At 33.9% G+C, this 19,920-nt stretch overlaps 2 protein-coding genes across 2 annotated transcripts in view; one reads left to right on the top strand and one right to left on the bottom strand.

Moving 5' to 3' along the window:
- The window catches only part of LOC148622385 (uncharacterized), a 34,152-nt gene extending 31,346 nt beyond the window's left edge, over positions 1–2,806 (bottom strand). Inside the window, exon 1 of the mRNA XM_088572258.1 lies at positions 2,668–2,806. Coding sequence (XP_088428384.1) covers positions 2,668–2,728 — 61 coding nt within the window. The 5' untranslated portion in view covers positions 2,729–2,806. The remainder of the gene's footprint in view (positions 1–2,667) is intronic.
- A 172-nt stretch (positions 2,807–2,978) lies between these two features.
- LOC148622384 (RYamide receptor-like) lies at positions 2,979–6,660 on the top strand. Its single transcript, XM_088572257.1, has 2 exons — positions 2,979–4,749; positions 5,301–6,660. The coding sequence occupies exons 1-2, from the start codon at positions 3,991–3,993 to the stop codon at positions 5,613–5,615; spliced, it is 1,074 nt and encodes a 357-aa protein (XP_088428383.1). The 5' UTR covers positions 2,979–3,990; the 3' UTR covers positions 5,616–6,660.
- Positions 6,661–19,920: the final 13,260 nt, after the last annotated feature.

Below are 19,920 nucleotides of genomic sequence, written 5' to 3'. Positions count from 1 at the left end.
GGGATTTATTTTGAATTGTGGTATTGTCACGGACTCTGCAAGTAACAATTTTACTCATTGTAATATTGTACAAAAATTAAATTGAAAAAAAAAGGTCAACTTTCTCTTTTTCAATGGAGTGGATGTATTTTGTAGTCTAATTAAAAAAAACAAAAAAACTTCGGTGTCATATTAACGTTCTTGGTAAGTAATCATGCATGCGCGTCCTACAAAGTTCTATTCCGGATTCATTTTAATGGATGTGGATAACAACAAAATTTCCAAACACTAATCCGATCCATAATAAAGAGATATAACATCACCGGAGTAGTTGGTATCGCAACGGTCCTGACTTGGTACGGGCATTTCAAAAACGAAATTGTGGATTAAATCTAGGTTTTGCAGCGCACCAAATCTCCGTCTTCCATTGTGGCGTGAAGCTACCGGTGGTGATTTAATAACATCTGCATGTTATAGTGTCATAATCGGTAAATCAGTGGTCATATCGGCACAAAGAATAATTTAATAAAAGCAATTATTACTCATTGTTTTAGGGGGGAAAAGAGTATTTCTCATTCAAGGACTGATATTTGAAAAAGAATTTGGTAAGATACCTTTGGAGATGCATTTCCTCATATCCCTGATTCAGGGTTCTGTTTCCCAGATATGTATGGCGTTCAAGGAATTCGGAGTAGTTAGTACTTGCTCTAGCGTAGCGAATCAATTGTGAAATATGAACTCGAATATGAGGTAACTATATTGCTGTACAGGTACATAAATCTTTGTACTTAGATGACCACTGTTGTCGAATTCGAGATATAGGTCCTAAAAACATGCAGAACAAGCTGTTTCTGTAGTCGCCTTTATCTCTAGCTCTGGTGGATTTATTGAAGGTAACCATTCACCACAGGAAGGGTTGTTAATAGACAATACATCACCATTTCGCATAGCTATCTGTGATATTATGAGATTTTGTATCTTTTATATTTTTATTTTTACCGAAACTCATTCTCGTACGAATACAAAACAAGTCGGCTAGGAGAGGAGCACAATAAGTGCCCATTGCCAATTTATTGCTGAAAAATAGCTCCTCCAAATGTGACAAATATGTAATCAATGAGGAAATCAAGCATGCTACAAACCTGCGTTTCTGTGTAGCACACTTTACCCTTCTGAGATGTTTAGAAAAATGTGTGGATTTATAACCTAGAACAACATAATTTCTCGAATCAGCAAATTTAAGATTTACGAATGAGACCTTTTAAACGAGATTTCAATTTATCATATGGCAAAATAGTATGAAGTGTTGAAAATCAAAAGTTTGAAGAGAACTAATTTCCGAAAAACTGCGGGATTTTAGGTTTTCAAGTAAATCTTTAGAATTTTTAAGTATCCACATATATAATTTATACTACTGCGAGAGTAGGTGGTATTGAAACTAGCTTGTTGTTCATCTTTCATTGCGCACAATATCGTTGTAAAATGAACTGACATCTCTTTTGTGGAGCAAGATGAAGATCCAGCTATATAACTTTCCTTATATGGATGCTTATGAAGTTTGGGAATCCAATACAAGTAAGGCAAGTCCTTACATTTTGTTTCGATGTTGAGAGAAGACATGTAGGAATTATGGTTGTTTAGGATTTCATCTTCGTCAAAAATAATTTCATTTTTATTAAAGTCGCGTACACTTTTTTCACAACGCCTATTCTGAGTCATCATACATTTTGGGTTTTTTTTTATGGGGAATATTGTAACACCGAGTAGTGTCTGCCAGATTCCCCTACAATTTTTTGTTTGCGCTCAATGGTCGTTCGATGCATAGGTACTTGCTCCAAGTACGAGAAAATATGCGACTAACTGATTCGTAAAGATGATAAAAAATGATACCTGAAATTGATGATTGTAGAGTGCTCGATGGACCCACCCACGTGTATAAAGATACAAGTGACGGCTTTCTTAACGCGACAAGTACTACTTCAGTTCCCAATTGAAATAGTTGAACTAGATTAGAGACCAATAATGTCGTTAATTTTAAACATAGATTCCAAAAAATTCTAGATGTAAACATGATATTGTAAGAACAAACAAGAGGGTCCCAGGAGCCCGAATCGCTCACTGAATAACTCTTACAAGGAGTCGTCTGACAATATTTATACCTGGGGACATTTTTAGGCCTTACAATAAGGATCACTCCAGCAATTGGAAGAATTTGTCTAAACCTAACAGTTTCGGAGGTATAATATGCGAAAAAAACTACTTTCTGATCCCTATATTTATTTTTTGTAAGGGCAGCCATTTTTTTCCGACGAATCAAAAATCCCCATATCAATTCTATGCAGGAAACCCCAAGCAACATTTATACCAAATTTGGTCCCAATTGGTCAAGTAGTGTCAGAGGAGAAGAGTTTTGAAAAATTGTTAACGTCGACGACGACGGACGCCAAGTGATGGCAATAGCTCACATGGCCTTCGGAAAGGTGTGCTAAAAAGCCGAAAAAGGACAATAACTCCAACATGGCTTAACAGATTAACATGAAAATCTGACCACAGATAGGTCTCATCATGCTGAACGCTTTAATCTTGTCAGAATTTCGCTAAACCTATTTATACAACATACTAGGTTTGTTAGATGATTATCACGCATGTCAGTTATGTTGTATCTCTGAATAACATTGTGAGTCTTACCTTCGTATATCTGAAAGAATTTAAACAATAAAAAGATTCTAAAACATCCAAGTATTAACATCTCAAATATCTTGTATCTTATAACGACAAGTTGGTGTAAACCGCCACAAACAGTTTTTATTGTGATTGTCGAACTTTTGATTATTACAGACCACTGAATCGGCATTATATTTTGACATATTCTCTTTGTTTCAAATTTTGAAGATTTAAATGTTGTTTAAGTAAACGTTTCTTTCAATCTGTGTGATAGACCATATCATTTGTTCATTCGTAAAAATGTAAAATTATATACGATACAAGACGCCTTAATATTATTTGTAATGCAACTTGTGTACATGAGTTGCTTTATTTTACATGCTTTTCCGATCTTATTTTGATTCCGAATTGCGGAGTTTCCTTCTCATATGAATATAACTGATGTGCTATGATTGTGATATTGTATCCTTTTCAAAACCTAATTTTACAAAGTATTCTCGTTTAAAACTGTACCGAAAGCATTTTTTTGCATTATTGAACTGGTCACCTTATAAATCGGTTAACAGAAAGTATGTCAATGATGTGAATCCTAAAAAACTCAAAGATTTCACTCGAGACGTATTTCACTTTACACATTTGAAAACCTTGTATAAATCAATTACACATATAATATTTTTATTGAATGATAGTTAGTTTTATCACCATCACATTGGTTGATATAAATTTCGATTTCATCCCTGTTTTCCCGTATGCGAACATTATTCCTGTAAGACACACGGTTTTTACAACTAAGAAGGATAATATTTCAGTTTAAGAAGCACAGAAACAAAGATATGTTTGATACATATTTTATTACAATGTAAATGCACCAGTTTGTTTTGGTTCTGTATTGCTTATCAAATTTATGGCTTAGCTTCTGACAACTTGATTATAAAGTGTCGGATTATTAAAGTTTGTGCTTGCTTAATTATAAGTAATCAACAAATCCGAAGTATCCGAGTAATTATAAAAAGATAGTGTTGGGCAAGCCTGCGAACAACTTTCCTCTGGTTGTCAATGCTAACCAAATCTAGGATTCGTCGAAGTCTACATATTAATTTTCTTCAATTAACCAGTAACTATGAAAATCGAGATCATTCTCCAATAAGATGTGTTTAAATCATATTCCAACAGGACTTCGTGAAGTATAGTAATTGATTAAAGGTCAACACATACATGTGGTTAAGATGCCAGAAACACCTGTTTTAATTATCACATTTCTTTGGCTTTGTTCAACAGACATGAGCCTAGGATTCATTCCTCTTCGAAAACTTGAACTTAAAGGTTACGACTGACTTAACCAGAATAATGATGGAAATTGAATCGCAGTTGATGGAAAATATTTCCGATGTAAACAAAACATATTACAATGAATCCTTTACTATCCAGTATCAACCACCGAATCTTAATACAACGATACTCGTGTCATTCCTAATAGCTTACACTGCGGTCATTCTTGTTGGAATAGGTGGTAATATATTGGTATGCTTTACCATCTTTAACATGAAGAATTACACAGTGACAAATTTCTTTATGGCGAATTTGGCCAGCAGTGATATTTTGATGGCTGCTATATGCATACCATTTACTATTCTAAGCAACTTGGTGTTTCACTATTGGGCCTTTGGGGCGGTAATGTGTCCCATTGTTGGATTTTTACAGGTGACATCTGTTCTTCAAAGAGCCTTCACGCTTGTGGTGATAACTTATGACCAACATCAAATGGTCTGGCATCCATTACGCGAGCGATTGCGGAAAAGAAATGCAAGAGTCTTGATATGCATTTTATGGTGCTGTGCTGCCGCCGCTTCCCTCCCCGTTGCTATATACGCAACTGTTGTTGAGATGCCTAAGGATGATGGGACAATTGGTATTTGCATGGAGGATTGGAAAGACCCATCCCAGAAAAGGTTATACAGCGCGATTATAATGATACTACAATATTTTCTTCCTCTCGCCATTATGATTGTCTGCTACACTCATATTGGATTCATAATCTGGTTAAAAGAGACACCTGGAGAAACGGACAGAACAAGAGACAACAATCAACTCAAAAGCAAAAAACGGGTATATATTAATTGCTTAGATTTGATTTCTTTTGTTTTCATTGTCAATGTTATAATTGTTCATATGAGAAGGTAGACATAACCTCATGTTAAAGTACGTCAGTCAACCCCCGTGTACATGTTTTATGATCTCATATTTTATTCTAGTTACCAATGTGTGTATACATTGTTTGTCATTATCATAAGATACAATGCAGGCTTTGGTTGTTAGATACATATTGTGATGATCTATAAATATTTTATTTCACATAAATTTCATAACATTCAAATATTTTAAAATAATTATGACGCTTAAAGTTTTGGATGAAATTGATATGAAACTACTTTTGGTATTCCCTATCCGTTTTACTTCATATATTAACGTACATGTAGCCTTAAATACAAGCATGATTTCTACGCGATAGATCTTCGTATTCTTAATTTCCAGTGTTTGAGACAATTCTATATTTGAACCGAGCGAGACAGTAATGAAATGTTTTATTATGTTTCCTGGAGGATTCTGTGTTTTATTACACATTATCTAATAATATGCTATTTTCTTTTTATTCTTAGACAGTGCGCATGTTGGTTACATTGACTATAGTATATGCATTGTCATGGTTACCACTTCACACCCTAACCTTGATAGGCGACACCTACCCAGAGATTTACGACATGCCCAATATTGACATTATGTGGATGTTTTTTCATTGGTTGGCTTTCAGTAGTACTGGTGTGAATCCTATTATATTCTTCCGATGCAATGCAAATTTCCGGAAAAGCCTTTTCCGTTTGCTTGGATGTTTGAAAACCCGATCCACGCATGTGCCGCTTCGCAAAGCGTCAATAAACCAATGCAATAGATTTTCGATTACAGAAAATGATTGAGATATGATCAAAATGACTTTGCGAATGTCGTGCTGTTGACTGAGAGTCATGTTTTATACTTTGGTTTGTGGAGGCTAAGATGTAGGTTAAAAGTGTGGTGGAGATATTTTAAAGAATACTTGATACATAGTCAAACTTTGACACTGCAAAGGTCTTGACTTGGAAATGCAAAGAACGTGAGCAGAATGATGTTGACGATGGTGTTGATCGTAAATAATTGTGATGCTCTTTAACAACAGAGCAATGTAAGACATGCTATTTTGGTGTACTTACAAGTAATGTGGTACTCTCCATTTTATTTCTAAAAGGAGACAATTTTGTAAATAACGTTCTGCGTAGAGTTGAATAGCTTTAAAATTGAATTGTAGATAAAATGTATAGAATTGTAAGAATTATTTTCACAATGTAGGAAGGTATTTACCAAAATAATTGCCTTGTAGACAATTTTGTTTACAACGAGTTTCCTCCCTTTTTGCAGTTGCTTTTTCACCTTCAAATATTTGTATATAATGCAAGAATTCGAAAGAAAACATTCAACGACATGTAAACATCGGCTAGACAAAGATAATAATGACTCACTTTTGAATATTTTTTATCGCGGCTGGATTTTAAAAAAAATTGTGTTTGTTTGTGTTCTGACTTTTATTTTTATTTAATTTAATATTTTTGGTTGTTGTTTTTGTTGTTGTTTTTATTTTGTTTGTTTTCTGTGCGTTTGTTTTGTTTTTTTGTTTTTGTTTCTTGGGGTTTTTTGTGTTTTTTTTTGTGTTTTTTGTTTGTTTTTGTTTTTTGGTTTTTTTTTTGTTTTTTTTTTTTTTTGTGGGGATGAATTTCTTTTGGTTCAGCATATAAGAATATTGAGTGAGTCGTAGGTTGTAGTTTTTTTTAAAGATCGCTATGCTCAATTTACATCATTTAGAACAAGAGGTACATTGTTATTAAAAAGAGGTGTGTTTTTATTAAAATTGGCTCAATTGATTGGAGTAAAGAATTTGCTTGTACCTTACGGATTATATTTTTAAATAAATACAATACTGAAATATTATTACATTACAGGGTTGATTAAACATCGATTTAATCTATAAAAATCGATGTGAAAAATCGTAACATTACTAACAAAACAAATAAATGACTTATATGTCAGGTTTGTGAGTGAATGGTCCGATTATACGTATCGATAAATTAAGTATCTTACGATAAATTACAGAAATTAAACAGTGGTAAATATATATAGTTCCAACCATAAAAGCTAGGAAAATGTATTTATCGTTTATTTTTCAGTCCTTTATTCACTGTAATTGACATTGAGAGTGGCGGCATCCTGACGTGGTTGTCAATTTCAATATTTGGGGAAAACATTTCAAAATGTTCACGTTAAACGACATGAAGGGAACAAAACTAAAAACCCAATTCCACTTTTAATCGACTTTCATTTGTTGCAGTGGTGGTCGCCATGTTTGCTTTCTATAGTTACAACACTCGGAAATAATTTACGCGGCTGAAAATAAATTCACTTAAAATTTAAGAAAATTAGCACATTTCAAAATGTTTTCATTTCTGAAAGAAACAAACAACAACTGGATACACTATTGATATGGACCGCTAAAACCTTAAACCAGATTCCACCTGCCAGATAAAGCATTACAAATTTGGAGACATCTTATACGATAAAAGATTAATACAGCTATTTGAAAAACCAACAAGAGGACCAACACATTTTAGATCTTATAATAACAAACAATCCAATATGATTCCCTCGAGCAAAAGTAATACCTGGATTATCAGACTACGACATTGTCTTTAGTAGAATTGATATGAAACCCAAAATCTTGGAAACAAACAGCAAATAGCATATCAGAAAGGCTAAATGGGATACAATAAAAGATAAAATATGAGAAAATGAATTATATGAATATGGTTCAATAGATGAACTATGACAATTGTTTAAGACTAAACTCCAGCAAAGTGTAACCAAACATACATCACGCATGTTATAGAGATCTATGTTGAGCCTACTTGAAATATGTAGAAAATAAGGGTAACAACAAATTTACCAAACACTAATCCGATTCATAATCAACTCAAGTCCGGTGCTGATTAAAAAGTATTTTTATGCTTTTGTCGTAATCGGTATATCAGCGGTCACATCAACACAGAGAACAATTTACAAAAAAAAACAATCATTACTCATTATTTTAGAAGAAAACATATTTTTCAACCGAGGACTGATATATCTAAAAAAAATAATTTGGTAAGAGACCTTTTAAGACATATTTCCTCATACCCCTGATTCAAGAGACTGTTACGCAGATATTTATGGCATTCAAGGAAATCAGAGTAGTTGCTCTAGCGTAACAAACCAATTGTGAAATATAAACACCATATGCAGGAGAGGAAGGGATATTTCTGCACAGGTAAGGAAAATTTATGATAATAAAATTAAAGTCGTATCTTTTATCGTAAATCTGGTCAAATTCGAGATATAGGTCCAAAAAATATTCAGAACAATCTGTTTCTGTAGTGTCATTTATCTCGAGCTCTGGTGGATATATTGACCGTAACAATTTACCAAAACAAGGGTTGTTATTGGACAATACATCATCTGTATGATCATCTGTAGTGGAATTGGTTGACAGAACTGGAAATTGTGACGTGGAGGTCTGCTGTTCTATTTTGCTTCTTCCGCAATCGCCTACTCTACTAGTTTGTATTGTTTATTAATACATGGTTTCGGGCGTATTAGTTGATTCTTTAGTTGAGATATGGAATGACTAAATTCTGCCATTCCCTTTAGCTCATTGATCTCCTAAATACGCCTCTTTCATGCACGAATCCTCTTTTTTTTCTGTCTCATGGCTATAGTTAGCTTATTGAAGTCTTGGGTAAAGTCACTTGGGCAGTAATATCTTTTGAATTAAACTATATCACCAAATGCAACATGGTATTGACATCCTGGTGCTTCCCTACTTGCTTCTCTGTAGACCCTTTCCATGTAAGGTATACCTTCAAAACTATCCCTCTATGATGTAGCATCTTAATCTTCTCTGTTCCGATCTCTATGAAATTAAACAAGTAATTGATATCTATTTTCACCACTACCATACATATTGTGCACAGTGCGTTCAATATTTTATCAATTGTGCTATCAACTCCCTTGCACATGGCTATCCTTGCAGCTTGGTCTTGAAGTGAACACTTAACAGCACACTATGTCTGCTCATTACTGTAAGCTGGTAATGTTGGGGTCAGGTACACGTCATACATCATGTGGCGTGTCGGTTTTACCTTCTCCACTAGAAAAACATCTCACCTTGTGTTGAGTAAAGTGTATACTAATAAATTATATTGTTTGACGGTAAATCATTCTCGTTCGTGCGATACTCGAAAAGGACGTTCAAACCTCCTCAGTCAGTTCATCATTTTTCATGGTTTAAGGACGAGCTCCCATCTTAACTAGTTATCTCAAGAGCAATATGCTACATTAAAAATCTGAAGAGCAGTATGCTAAACTAGTAATCTCAAAACAGTATGCTAAACTAGGAATCTCAAGAGTAATATGCTAAATCTGTAATCTCAGGAGCAATATGTTGAACTGGAAACTCGAGAGCAGTATGTTAACTAGGAATCTCGAGAGCATTATGCTAAATTAACTATCTCAAGAGCATTTTGCTACATTAAAAATCTCAAGAGCAATATGCTAAAATAGTTACCTCAAAAGCAATATAATCTCAATAATAAGACACTATATTAGTATAGTGAAATACAGTACGTTAGTTAGTACAATATCAAAAGGAACATAATTGACCATGTAAGCGAAATCAATTTGAAGTGACTGTCAAAAATTAGTATCGGATAAAGATACGCCGCGCAGTAAGTCAATAAATATCAATGTGTTACGACTGTAATAGATCGTCAGTCAGAGCAAGTAGACAAATGAAACATATGAATATAGCAATCATTCACTCAAATAAAACAAATAAATGTTGAACACAATGATTCAAAGGCAAAGAAAACGAATAAATGAACACCCCGTATCATATAGACTTTTGGTCGAGTGAAGGCGGTTATTATAATTGCACGTGACCTTGACTGAACTCGGATACTTAACGGAAAAAGAAAAGCGTCGTTTTATAACGTCACGTAAAAGCACGATTTAATTTGTTTAATCAGTACTTTATGGTCCTTTGCAATAAGATAAGAAAGTTTTATTTTGATTATATATATTTAATAACTACAAACACAAGCACTAAAGTGCTTTTTACCAAATATGATATAACATTTGTAAAGGTTTGATCTGCGTACTTTGCGTTGTGTTTAGGGGTATATGGCTCACTTGAAGAAATAACATTTTTGTTGTTTGACATTCTGTTAATCTGGTTCCTTGGTCAATATCATAAGCGACCCTAGGATCGCTAAAAATATAGACTCAGGTCACCAGCGACGGATATGTGCACAATATATGAGTAAATTGCCGCTAATAAAATAATGTCAAAACCAAGATGAAATTATCTAAAATAACTTATTTATTGTGCATTTGTATCGAAAGGTAATCTAAGTAATTTGAAAGAAATATTTAAACGTTGCTTTTTTTAATTTGAAAATTAGAACGTATAAATAAGTAAAATAACGTCATATCCAGTCAGCCAATCAAAAGACAGAAAACATCACTGGTGACCCGGGGTTATATTTGAGAGAAACTCGTGGAACGAAAATATTACCCGGGCTGCCAGGTTAGACATTCTATTCGTTTCTCAAATACAACGTTACAATATATATGACGTCATAAATAGTAGTGTCGATAGTTTAAATGTCGACGTTAACAGTTTTAAACAACATTAAATAATTATCACAATATGAGGCCTGCAGTCATTGATAAAAGACTTACACCATACATATACTAAATTAAGCAGCAATCTGAAGCACATTCAAAAATGACTTAAAATAAAAATAAGCAAGTTATTAGCATAATGGACAGGACATTCCGACCAATTCAAGGACTTTATCAAACTCTTAAATTGTGAGAAATTGTGGACACTCCCGAAATGGTTCGGAAGTCTAGTCAACAATGAAGCAGCAGAATTTTTTTGTTGAAATTTTTATTAACATGATTTGTGGTTCTTGCATTTTGGGAGTTCCAAAATATTACTATATCTGAAAGAATATTTGCAGTCATTTAATTTCACTAAGTCATGTAAACATACAGGTGCTAATTTGTTGATATTTGTTTTCTATCGTGATTTTTTTTCTTTGTATTCTAATTGTAGTGAAAACATCTTATTTTTTTAACAGCATTTCATATGACCTCGCATGATCTTCATACACAAACCGGAGTGCTGCCGTCGGCATAGTTGGACATTGTGTCATATTCTATAAATAAAAAATATATTTTTACAAAACATTTGAATAACAGGAGCCGTGATGGACCCTGGGCGAACTCCTTTGTGCATTTCAGTCAAACTAATAAAAGTAATCAACGGAATAAAGATAAAGCGGAAATCAAAAGAATATATTCCAAGGATAAAGACTAGACAAGGAAAATAGACACACAACAAAGAACATGAAAAAACCAAACTAACACGTACAAAGAAAGAAAACCAAATGAGCAACCCGAACTCCACTAAAAATTGGGACCATGGACCAGGTGCACTGGAAGAGTAAGCGTCTTCTGCTTTTCTAGAAACACCCGCCGTTCGGTTGTTAATAAATTATTACCCGGTCACGTAAAAGTAAAGGAGCACGGAGCACAAATTGGGACTCATGAAGCAGATTTATCCCCATAACGATCCACGAGTTCATGATGACAACCATAAAACTTCTATAATGATTACTTCAATTATGTAGCAACATAGCCCTATTCCAGAACTGTAATTGTACGAAGTCTAACACGGTACAAAAAGTCCGGGTAGTTTCGGCAAGCTCTGGCATAATGTATGACTTATATAGTGATAAGAAAAGGTACTGACGGGATGTTGCCACAGATGAAAGGAGAGAGTATATGAAATGAGAGGTCATCGCATTTAACCTTTCGATCGCTAAGGGCATGCCAAAATATGAGGCTGACTTCATAGTCTCTGTAGTGTCCTTTATCTCAAGCTTTTTGGAGTAGATGCAATGTATAAAATTCCTGAAACAAGGATTGCTTAAATACAATACCTCATCTATATAGTAGAACTGAGATCAAAAGAACTTCTTTTGGAACAGATCAACTATAAAGCCGGCCTCATAAGAGTGAAGGAATAGTGAGCAACAGAGTACTATTTGTTTCCATTAGAATGCAGACCGTCTGTTGAAAAACACGTCCACCACACTGGAAAAATATGTTGTCGATCAAAATTTCCAGCATTTTGAACAATGTTTACTTTAATTTCTAGCGTCCGATTTGATAAATATGATTTAAGAGAGAGTTGGAATGAGGAGAAACTTAATATGCTGGCAATTTTGAAAATAACATTTCATCAAGACAGCAGTCAAAAACCTCAGACAAATCACCAATCCATGAGGGCTGTACTGTGTCAAAAGTTGCATTTCCTAGTGGTTTTAACGATGTAGTCAATGAAACAACCATAGCCACGCTAAACGCGCATAAATAAGGATGAAATATACTTTCAAAACAAATCACTAAGTTGAATTTCAAATACCTTTTCACAATTATTTTAAGGATGCGCACTGTTAGGACTTTGATTTGTTTTGAAAAGTGGTTTATTTTCCTTATGAAGTAGTGTAACTTAAGCCTGTTTAAGACTGTCTTTGAAAACACCTATTTATACTGATTTTTTTTTCTTCAATTTTAAATTGATAGTCATATCTGCCGGTGCATGCTCTTGTATTTGCAAAATGCAATGTAAATATAAATGATGGTTTGCTGAATCATACGACACATCACTGTCTACTAAAATGTTTAATTAGCAACTGTTTTGGAGAAAAAAAACATTTAATGCTTTGATACTATTAGTATCATTCACTTGCATCAAAAGGGTCTCCAGTCCTACCTCGACACTTGTTCCTCTCGTAGTGGTATGAATTAAGAGTAGATCCCGAATAATCTAAATATCTTCTGGAAACTCTCAATTCAAGATTATTATCAGAATACAATAGCATTAAAACCTATGATTTGTCAATTATTTATACTTCTTTTCCTCATACAAGTTAAAATCCCGACTCAAAACATTATACATCGTTGTTACTCCACAAAGACGATACAGATATGTAGCACTTTGTAGAGATTCCTTATACTTTGGAAAAAACTATTCCAAATCATCTTCCAAATACGAGTATACCGAAGGAGATTTTTTTCAAAATGCTGAAAATTTTTCTCGACAACATATTTGTCCAGTGTGGTGGACGCGTTTTTCAACATACGATCAGCATTCCAATGGGACCAAATTGAGCTCCTCTACTCGCAGATTTATGCATTCTCTCTAATGAGGTTGACGTTATAGCTGATCTGATCCAAAAAAGAAACATCTATTAGACAGATCATTTGATCCCAGTTTCCGCTATATAGAATACGTATCATCGTCAAACAATCCTGGTTTCGGGGATTTTATACATCGCATCTACCCCAAAGAACTTGATATAAAAGATACTACAGACACTGTAAAGTCAGCTTCATATCTTGATCTACACTTAGAGATAGATGGTAAAGGAAAGCTATTTGCCAAATTTTACGACAATCCATCTGCACCATGAGAACCGATTTGTCATAGTTTTCCTTTCTTATTTCGTCTCCCCCGATCTTGACTTTTTAGAATCAACTTGGTGGTTGTTTCTAGAAAAGCAAAGGACGCTTATCGGTGCACCTGGTCTATTACGCCTACAACGTAAGAGGTTGGAATTCTGTTCCTCCATACCCCAACCTCTTACTTCCGAGCGCCACATTGTATAACGCTCGTTCCGCCGTTATTTGAAATCAGCAGAATTAAAGTAAACTATTTAACATTTAAAACGTTTTATACAGTTTCTTTACCATAATACGGTAGAAGGTGACTAAACTGAAAAAAAAAACAAATGACCTACCTGATGAGAACATCCAGCAATCCTGGAAATCATTTGTAAATGCAGTTAAAATTAACTTCATATTTGGTTTTTAGCTTTTTGAGTGCGTAATTCCGGTTGATCAAATTACGAATTTTAAAATTTGCGAAACGAACATATCAAATTAACCAACGAATTGCCTTTACCAACTTTAAGTTCGTTTTGTCAAAAATATATTGTATTCCGTAAATTAGTGACCTAATTCAAAATTGCTGGTCATTTTGACAACTATCTTCATTACAAATGTTTTCTAGGTATTTAACAAATATTTAGGATTTTTATTGCTCAATTTCCATTAGGTTAAACTTCTTTTATGTAAAAATAAGACTTCAAATGTTTTAAAACATATTAATTTGCGGTGGCTTTCAACGTATCAGATGCTAGAGGTTAGGATGGCACCAAGTCAGAAAATAGCTTGCCAGACAACCTCAAGCATTGCTGGAGTACTGGTCTATGATCCCATGTAAAGTGGAGTCCGACTTGCTCATTTACTTTCGTTACTTTGTATGTATCATTTTGGTTATTTCATGTTCTTTGTTGTATATTTCTCTTTTCCATTCCATCTCCGGTCTTTGTACCTGGATTACATTTTTTTTATTTCCGCTAGAATTTTGGTTCTCTTGATTACCCTTTTACAATGTTGTTGGTTTCATTAAGTATATTTTTTGTTCGCCTGAGTGACACTTTTCAGATATAGGCTGTAGTGTGGGCCAATAGAGTTTGTTTTTTGTTTTGTTTTGTTTTTGCTTTGTTTTGTTTTTTTTTCTTGTTTTTGTTTTTGTTTCTGTTTTTTTTTTTTTTTTTTTGTTCCTGCTATGCATCGTTCTGTGCCAATATTTGCTGTTTTCTATATTCTGCCTGTTTTGTACATTATGTGTAAAGCATCTGTGTCCTATGTATGGCTTTATGCAAGTGACTGATAATGCAAGGTAGTGGTTAGCTGCGAAACGTAGCTCTAACTATTTTTTTGTATTTTTTTAACGTTAGATCGCAAAATCAAAAAAAAAAAGATCAAGAGCTACGATTTCGCAGCTAGGTAGTGGTCGTCTCGTCGACTGTCTTGTTTTTATTGGTGCTTACTTATTTAAATTCTCAATAAAATCCGTTTAATTTTGTATATAACCATCGTTTAACTGATATGAATTTGTGACCTATTTTAATGTGATCTTAATTCGAAATAAACTGGTCTATTTTCAAATTTGTATAAAATGTCTTTAACTTTCAGATGTTATTTTCAATTATTTGGGAATATCAACATAGATAGTAACTGATATTAAGCTGTGACAGTCTGTGGGTAGATTGAGAGTATTAAAACATACATTTCTGAAAGGCCACGACAAATGTTTCTACGATAATAAGGTCAGGAGATAAACTATTAATTGTTAAGGAGGTGATATTTTAGAGTTATCTCGCTTATTCTGAAATATTCTAGCTTAGATGAGGCATCGAAGATATACCTTGTATTAATATCAATACTATAGGGTTATTAAATGGTTATTTTCATATTAATCCTGTATTATGTCCAAGTACAGTCGTATTGGGTTGAGATCACTTGTATTGGCCCGAGGCGAAGCCGAGGGCCAATACAAGTGGTCGAAACCCAATACGACTGTACGAGGACATAATACAGGATTAATATGAAAATAACCATTTTATGATCCCTTTATTAACTGATGACTTAAAATAACAGGAGTTATCTGTACAAACCTTTAAATACAGCTCAGTATGACATATTTCCTAGTGAAGACTGTAACACTCCAGATCTCTTGATGCATTTATTCACCCCAATTGTTCTTTTCTATATAGATCTATATTAATATACCAAGTTTGCTGATACCTTCTCAAATTAGGTTTTTAATGCATTCTTTAGCTTTACCCACGAAAACATTTTATTTATACAGGGTCAGAATTAATACAGGACATGTGCCCTGTATTAAATTAATACAGGGCAATTGCCCTGTATAAATTATGGTTGCTAAAACCTCCTGTTGTATTAAAGGGGCAATTTACATTGTATTTTAAGTCATCAGTTAATAAAATAGAATATGTATCATACATGAATTTTTCGAATACCTGACTTAGTGAGGATCAAAATAGCGTAACATTAATGGCTTTAATGTCATATAAGATTTTTTTTTTCAGCAAATTCAATTTTTATGTTTCATTTCAATTTGGGTTCTTCAGTTATCTTCATTTTTAATCATTATTACTTATATTAACATTTATATAATTATTATTGTTATTATTGGTTTGTTTCATTTGTTCGTTTCGATTTGTTATACTCTTTTGTTTATCTTCTGTCTATTGTTTTTATCGTTATTGTTATTCATAATATTTTTGTGTTGTTGTTGTTTTTTTTTTCAATTTTCTCATTACGATTTTTTTTAGGTCTGCGTTATTTTTTAACTAGTGTATTGGGAAACCATATCTCATTTAGCACAATCGAAGTCAAATTTTATTACTTAGCAAATGAAAACAGCTTCAACAGTTATAACCTTGGTATTGTGTGTATTTCTTCTGTTTCACGCGCCCCGCGCAGGTCCGGGTGTTAAAAGAATAAGCCTGCAGCAGCGCTAAGCTTGTCGTAAAAGGCGATTAAACAGTGCTCAGAACCTTAGCCGGTTCTGCCCACAAAGCAAATGGGTTGTGTGCCCCCAGGTGGTGGAATTGGGTACCCCTGGTGTGTTACATGCTGGGGTTGTCAGGCTATAATACGGAAAATCCGACCGCAAACCATAGTGGTGCAACGTGTTGGGAAATATGCCACGTTCCTCGCACGTTAAAAAACCCTACTGTGGTATTCTCCCGGAGTAGGAACCATAGGGCTCCGCCACAGGAGGTTAAATTGCCCGACCCTACCCACCTCTTCCTATTTACAGTGGCAATCAAAATTTGTCGACCCCATTATCCTTGTGTCCCATCTCTTTTTCATTTCATCATCATTTCATGTTCATTTTGTCATCCATTTCATGTCCATCGTCTGAATATAGCTGAAATATTGCTGCTCGGACGTTAAACCCCAACAATCAAACAATCAATCAATCTGTTTCACGCAATCAAAATGTATCATGAATATGGACAGGAAAGGATATACCATTGGGTTATAAGACATAATCTAGTTTCGACCTATTTTAGTCCTATGAGTGTGCACTTTCGGTATGTTAATCATTACGTGTATCATAGAAAGGGAAATAATGAAATATTAAGGAAATTTCACACAATAAAATCATAATGAAAAAGCTGTTTTTGTTATCAATTTACTTAAACCACTACCGTAGTACGTTATAAATAGACCGTATTGTATTGTATCAGTTTGATATGCCAAATACATCTCATTTCGCTTTAAAATCACTAGCTTTGACATTAAAATTCGGTTTAAAATCCCAGGTCGTTTGTTTACCACACGGTTACGTGTAATTATACATGGCCGACGTCAGAATGGTTCAGTGTCCCTGAGTGTAATGATTTTTATCTACGTTGTGTTACATGTAGTACTTCATGTATATCGGATGACTGTTGTAAACAAATTAGGAAATTATGTAACGACCATTGGGGAATGTCTAGATTGATATATATTTTTAGTGCATACATGTATTTTATGTGACATGGTGAAGTCCCATTTACCAGGTTGTTCTGTTAACACCTGCAATTAAGATATTGGACCTACATGTATGACCATATTATTAAGAAAGCACTCGTATATATACGAATATTTTGCAGATTTTTTTATTCATTTCTTCTAGCTATTTCATTTAAACTCGTAATATTTTGCAGATTTTTTTTTATTCATTTCTTCTAGCTATTTCATTTAAACTCGTAATATGGTGTAAAAAACATTGTTTTTCGAAGACAACTGCGATTTGTTTGATCATTTCTTCAATAACTGACTACGCAACTCAATACTAGATTTGATACCAACTACACAAAAAAAGAGAGTAAACAGCCCTTGAAGTGGCCAATTGTTTACAGGAAAGAAAAATGCATTGTTGCTTTAAGTTGCTAACCTAAAGTGAAGTGAAATGCACTTGAACTATAAGTGCATCTATATTTAATGCATGACCATTACGTGTTCACATAAACATATACCAAATGACCATAACACTGGAATGCGATCAATCATGTTTACTACAGGGACATTGGTCACCTATTTCCCTATCTTTAAATGTTGTCGCAAGTTAACCACGTAATGAGGAGGCCATATAAGTACATGGAGGGGTCATTATGTTGACTATAGGGGTATCAGTAAAGGGCATAAAAGAGGTTCTACAAACGTTCATTGTAAACGATGACATGAAAAGCTGTACTTTATTTGACCAATCAGTTGGATAGTACTATCCCATTTCCTCATCTGAAGAGACAGATGGAACTGATTAGGGTTGTTTCCCGTTATAATGTCTTCCCTCTGATCAGTGGCTGTACGACAATCATTCAAATAAACATACGTAGGTAATTCCTCGAAACGATTCAATATGATATGTGTGGTTTATAGGTCACTTTGTCTAATGTTTCAAGAATTTTAAATGTAAAGAATTGACTTGGATTTATAAATAGAGGAAAAGGTTTTATCTATTAATATAAGCAAACTTCCCTTTTCTGAAAACTTGAGCGATTTAAATTATCATATTACTGTACAGATTTTACACACACAATAAAAGAATTATTCCGCCAAAACCTTAGTTGCAAAATCTTTACCGACACCAGTAAAGACATCAGAAAAGACATATACTAGTATGTTATAATCATTATCAACTTGATGCCTAAAGGTCAAAAAGGTTATATATCTGAAATGTTCATCAGTTCAAATAGCTTATACGCCAAGTCTCACGTACCGGACATTCACCCGATTCATCTACACTTTTAATATACGGTGGATAGAAAAGATTATCAGTTACAATCATTTTATTTAATACGAAATCATCAATATATAATTTCCAACAGATATTCGAATGAATTAACAGCGTAAGCGGGATAAAAGAAAACACGTTTTCCACTTGGCTAAGTTTCTCTCATTAATTCCGGAATTAATAGGCATTCTCCTATTGACAACACATGTAATTATTGATTCATGTTGCTATTACGATAGAGGTTTTAGATCGTCCATTCATAGAAAAAGGTCGATATTCGACAGTATTGCCCATAGGTTGCCTCTTTAATCTTCGGTCATTGACCAATTGGAAAGTAATGGCTAGAAGAAGTATTAAGATCTTATAGGGTTAAATCAAAATAGGTTAATGTATGCTCAAGTTGAGTAGGTTCGGGGAAGGTTTCGATTTTGCCACAAATAAAAAATCCAATATATCTACTGACGAACTGATTGACCGATTGTTGCTTTAAGAGGTTAATTAATTGAAAGGCGCTTTGTAGATCGGTGTAGTTGTTTATCAATCGTAGGTCTTGTTATGGTTTCTTAAACCTATCAACATTTATTCTAGATAATAAACAGGTTTTTAGACTAATTTTCAGTCCCCGGAGAGAATGGATGACTCATGTTCACTCAGCAACAGTTTTGTTTGTATGATAGTGTTTACTAATGGGACCAAATAACCAATAAAATACGAGTAACAGTTAGAAAAACAGCACATTATGGAATAAGCTTGAATATCAAACAAATGGTCGTCACAAAAAGGCTGAAGGCTACTATCAATCTTCCGGAAATAATTTGTTGTTGGCCCATCAATGATAATAAAGCGCTGTTTTAGTCAGCAGTAATTGCGAAAAGCAACATATTGAAATTAACTCTGCAGTTATTCGTTTGAAGTTGCACAATATTATATTGTTATAATTCAAGGAAATTTTAACTTTTCATGCTTTCGGACAAGTATTGAACATTGTATGAACTATTGACAAACAGAACAAGAACAAAATGGGGAACTTTCAACACAATGAAATGGAGCAAACTCCAGTCTGAGAAGTTAATTGTGTTTCTCATTTATTGATTAACTAACTGGATATCATTGGGCGTTACCTCTTAGCTCCTTTATTTTATACATGTTTGAATATATTTTCCACCAAAATTCAAAAGGTGCTTTGAGCAGGGGCCAATATGGGTTTCAGGTTAAGGGTGGCATATATAGAAGTAAAGGCATATTGATGCGAGGCAAGAAACATCTTTAGGGAAGTGGGACTAGAATTTGTGAGAAATAAAATTAATTCATAACTTTTTAGGGCGTATACCTGGCAAATGACTCTCCATGGACCAATGCCTGTCATGAATGTATATCTAATAAATATTATTACTTGTCTTTGAGATAATCATACTACAACAAACAAG

Source organism: Perna viridis, chromosome 3 (genome assembly GCF_037379345.1).
Source record: "Perna viridis isolate PV_CMFRI_1.1 ecotype Kerala chromosome 3, ASM3737934v1, whole genome shotgun sequence".
NCBI lineage: Eukaryota > Metazoa > Mollusca > Bivalvia > Mytilida > Mytilidae > Perna > Perna viridis.
Note: the sequence above shows the minus strand (reverse complement) of the source record. Positions and strands in the feature narration are given on the sequence as shown.

What these genes read in the sequence shown, in the direction of transcription:
- LOC148622384 (XM_088572257.1), top strand. Translation starts at nt 3,991, where the DNA reads ATGATGGAAATTGAATCGCAGTTGATGGAAAATATTTCCGATGTAAAC. An exon ending in AACTCAAAAGCAAAAAACGG is followed by an intron (nt 4,750 to 5,300) that starts GTATATATTAAT and finishes TTTTATTCTTAG; the next exon opens with ACAGTGCGCATGTTGGTTAC.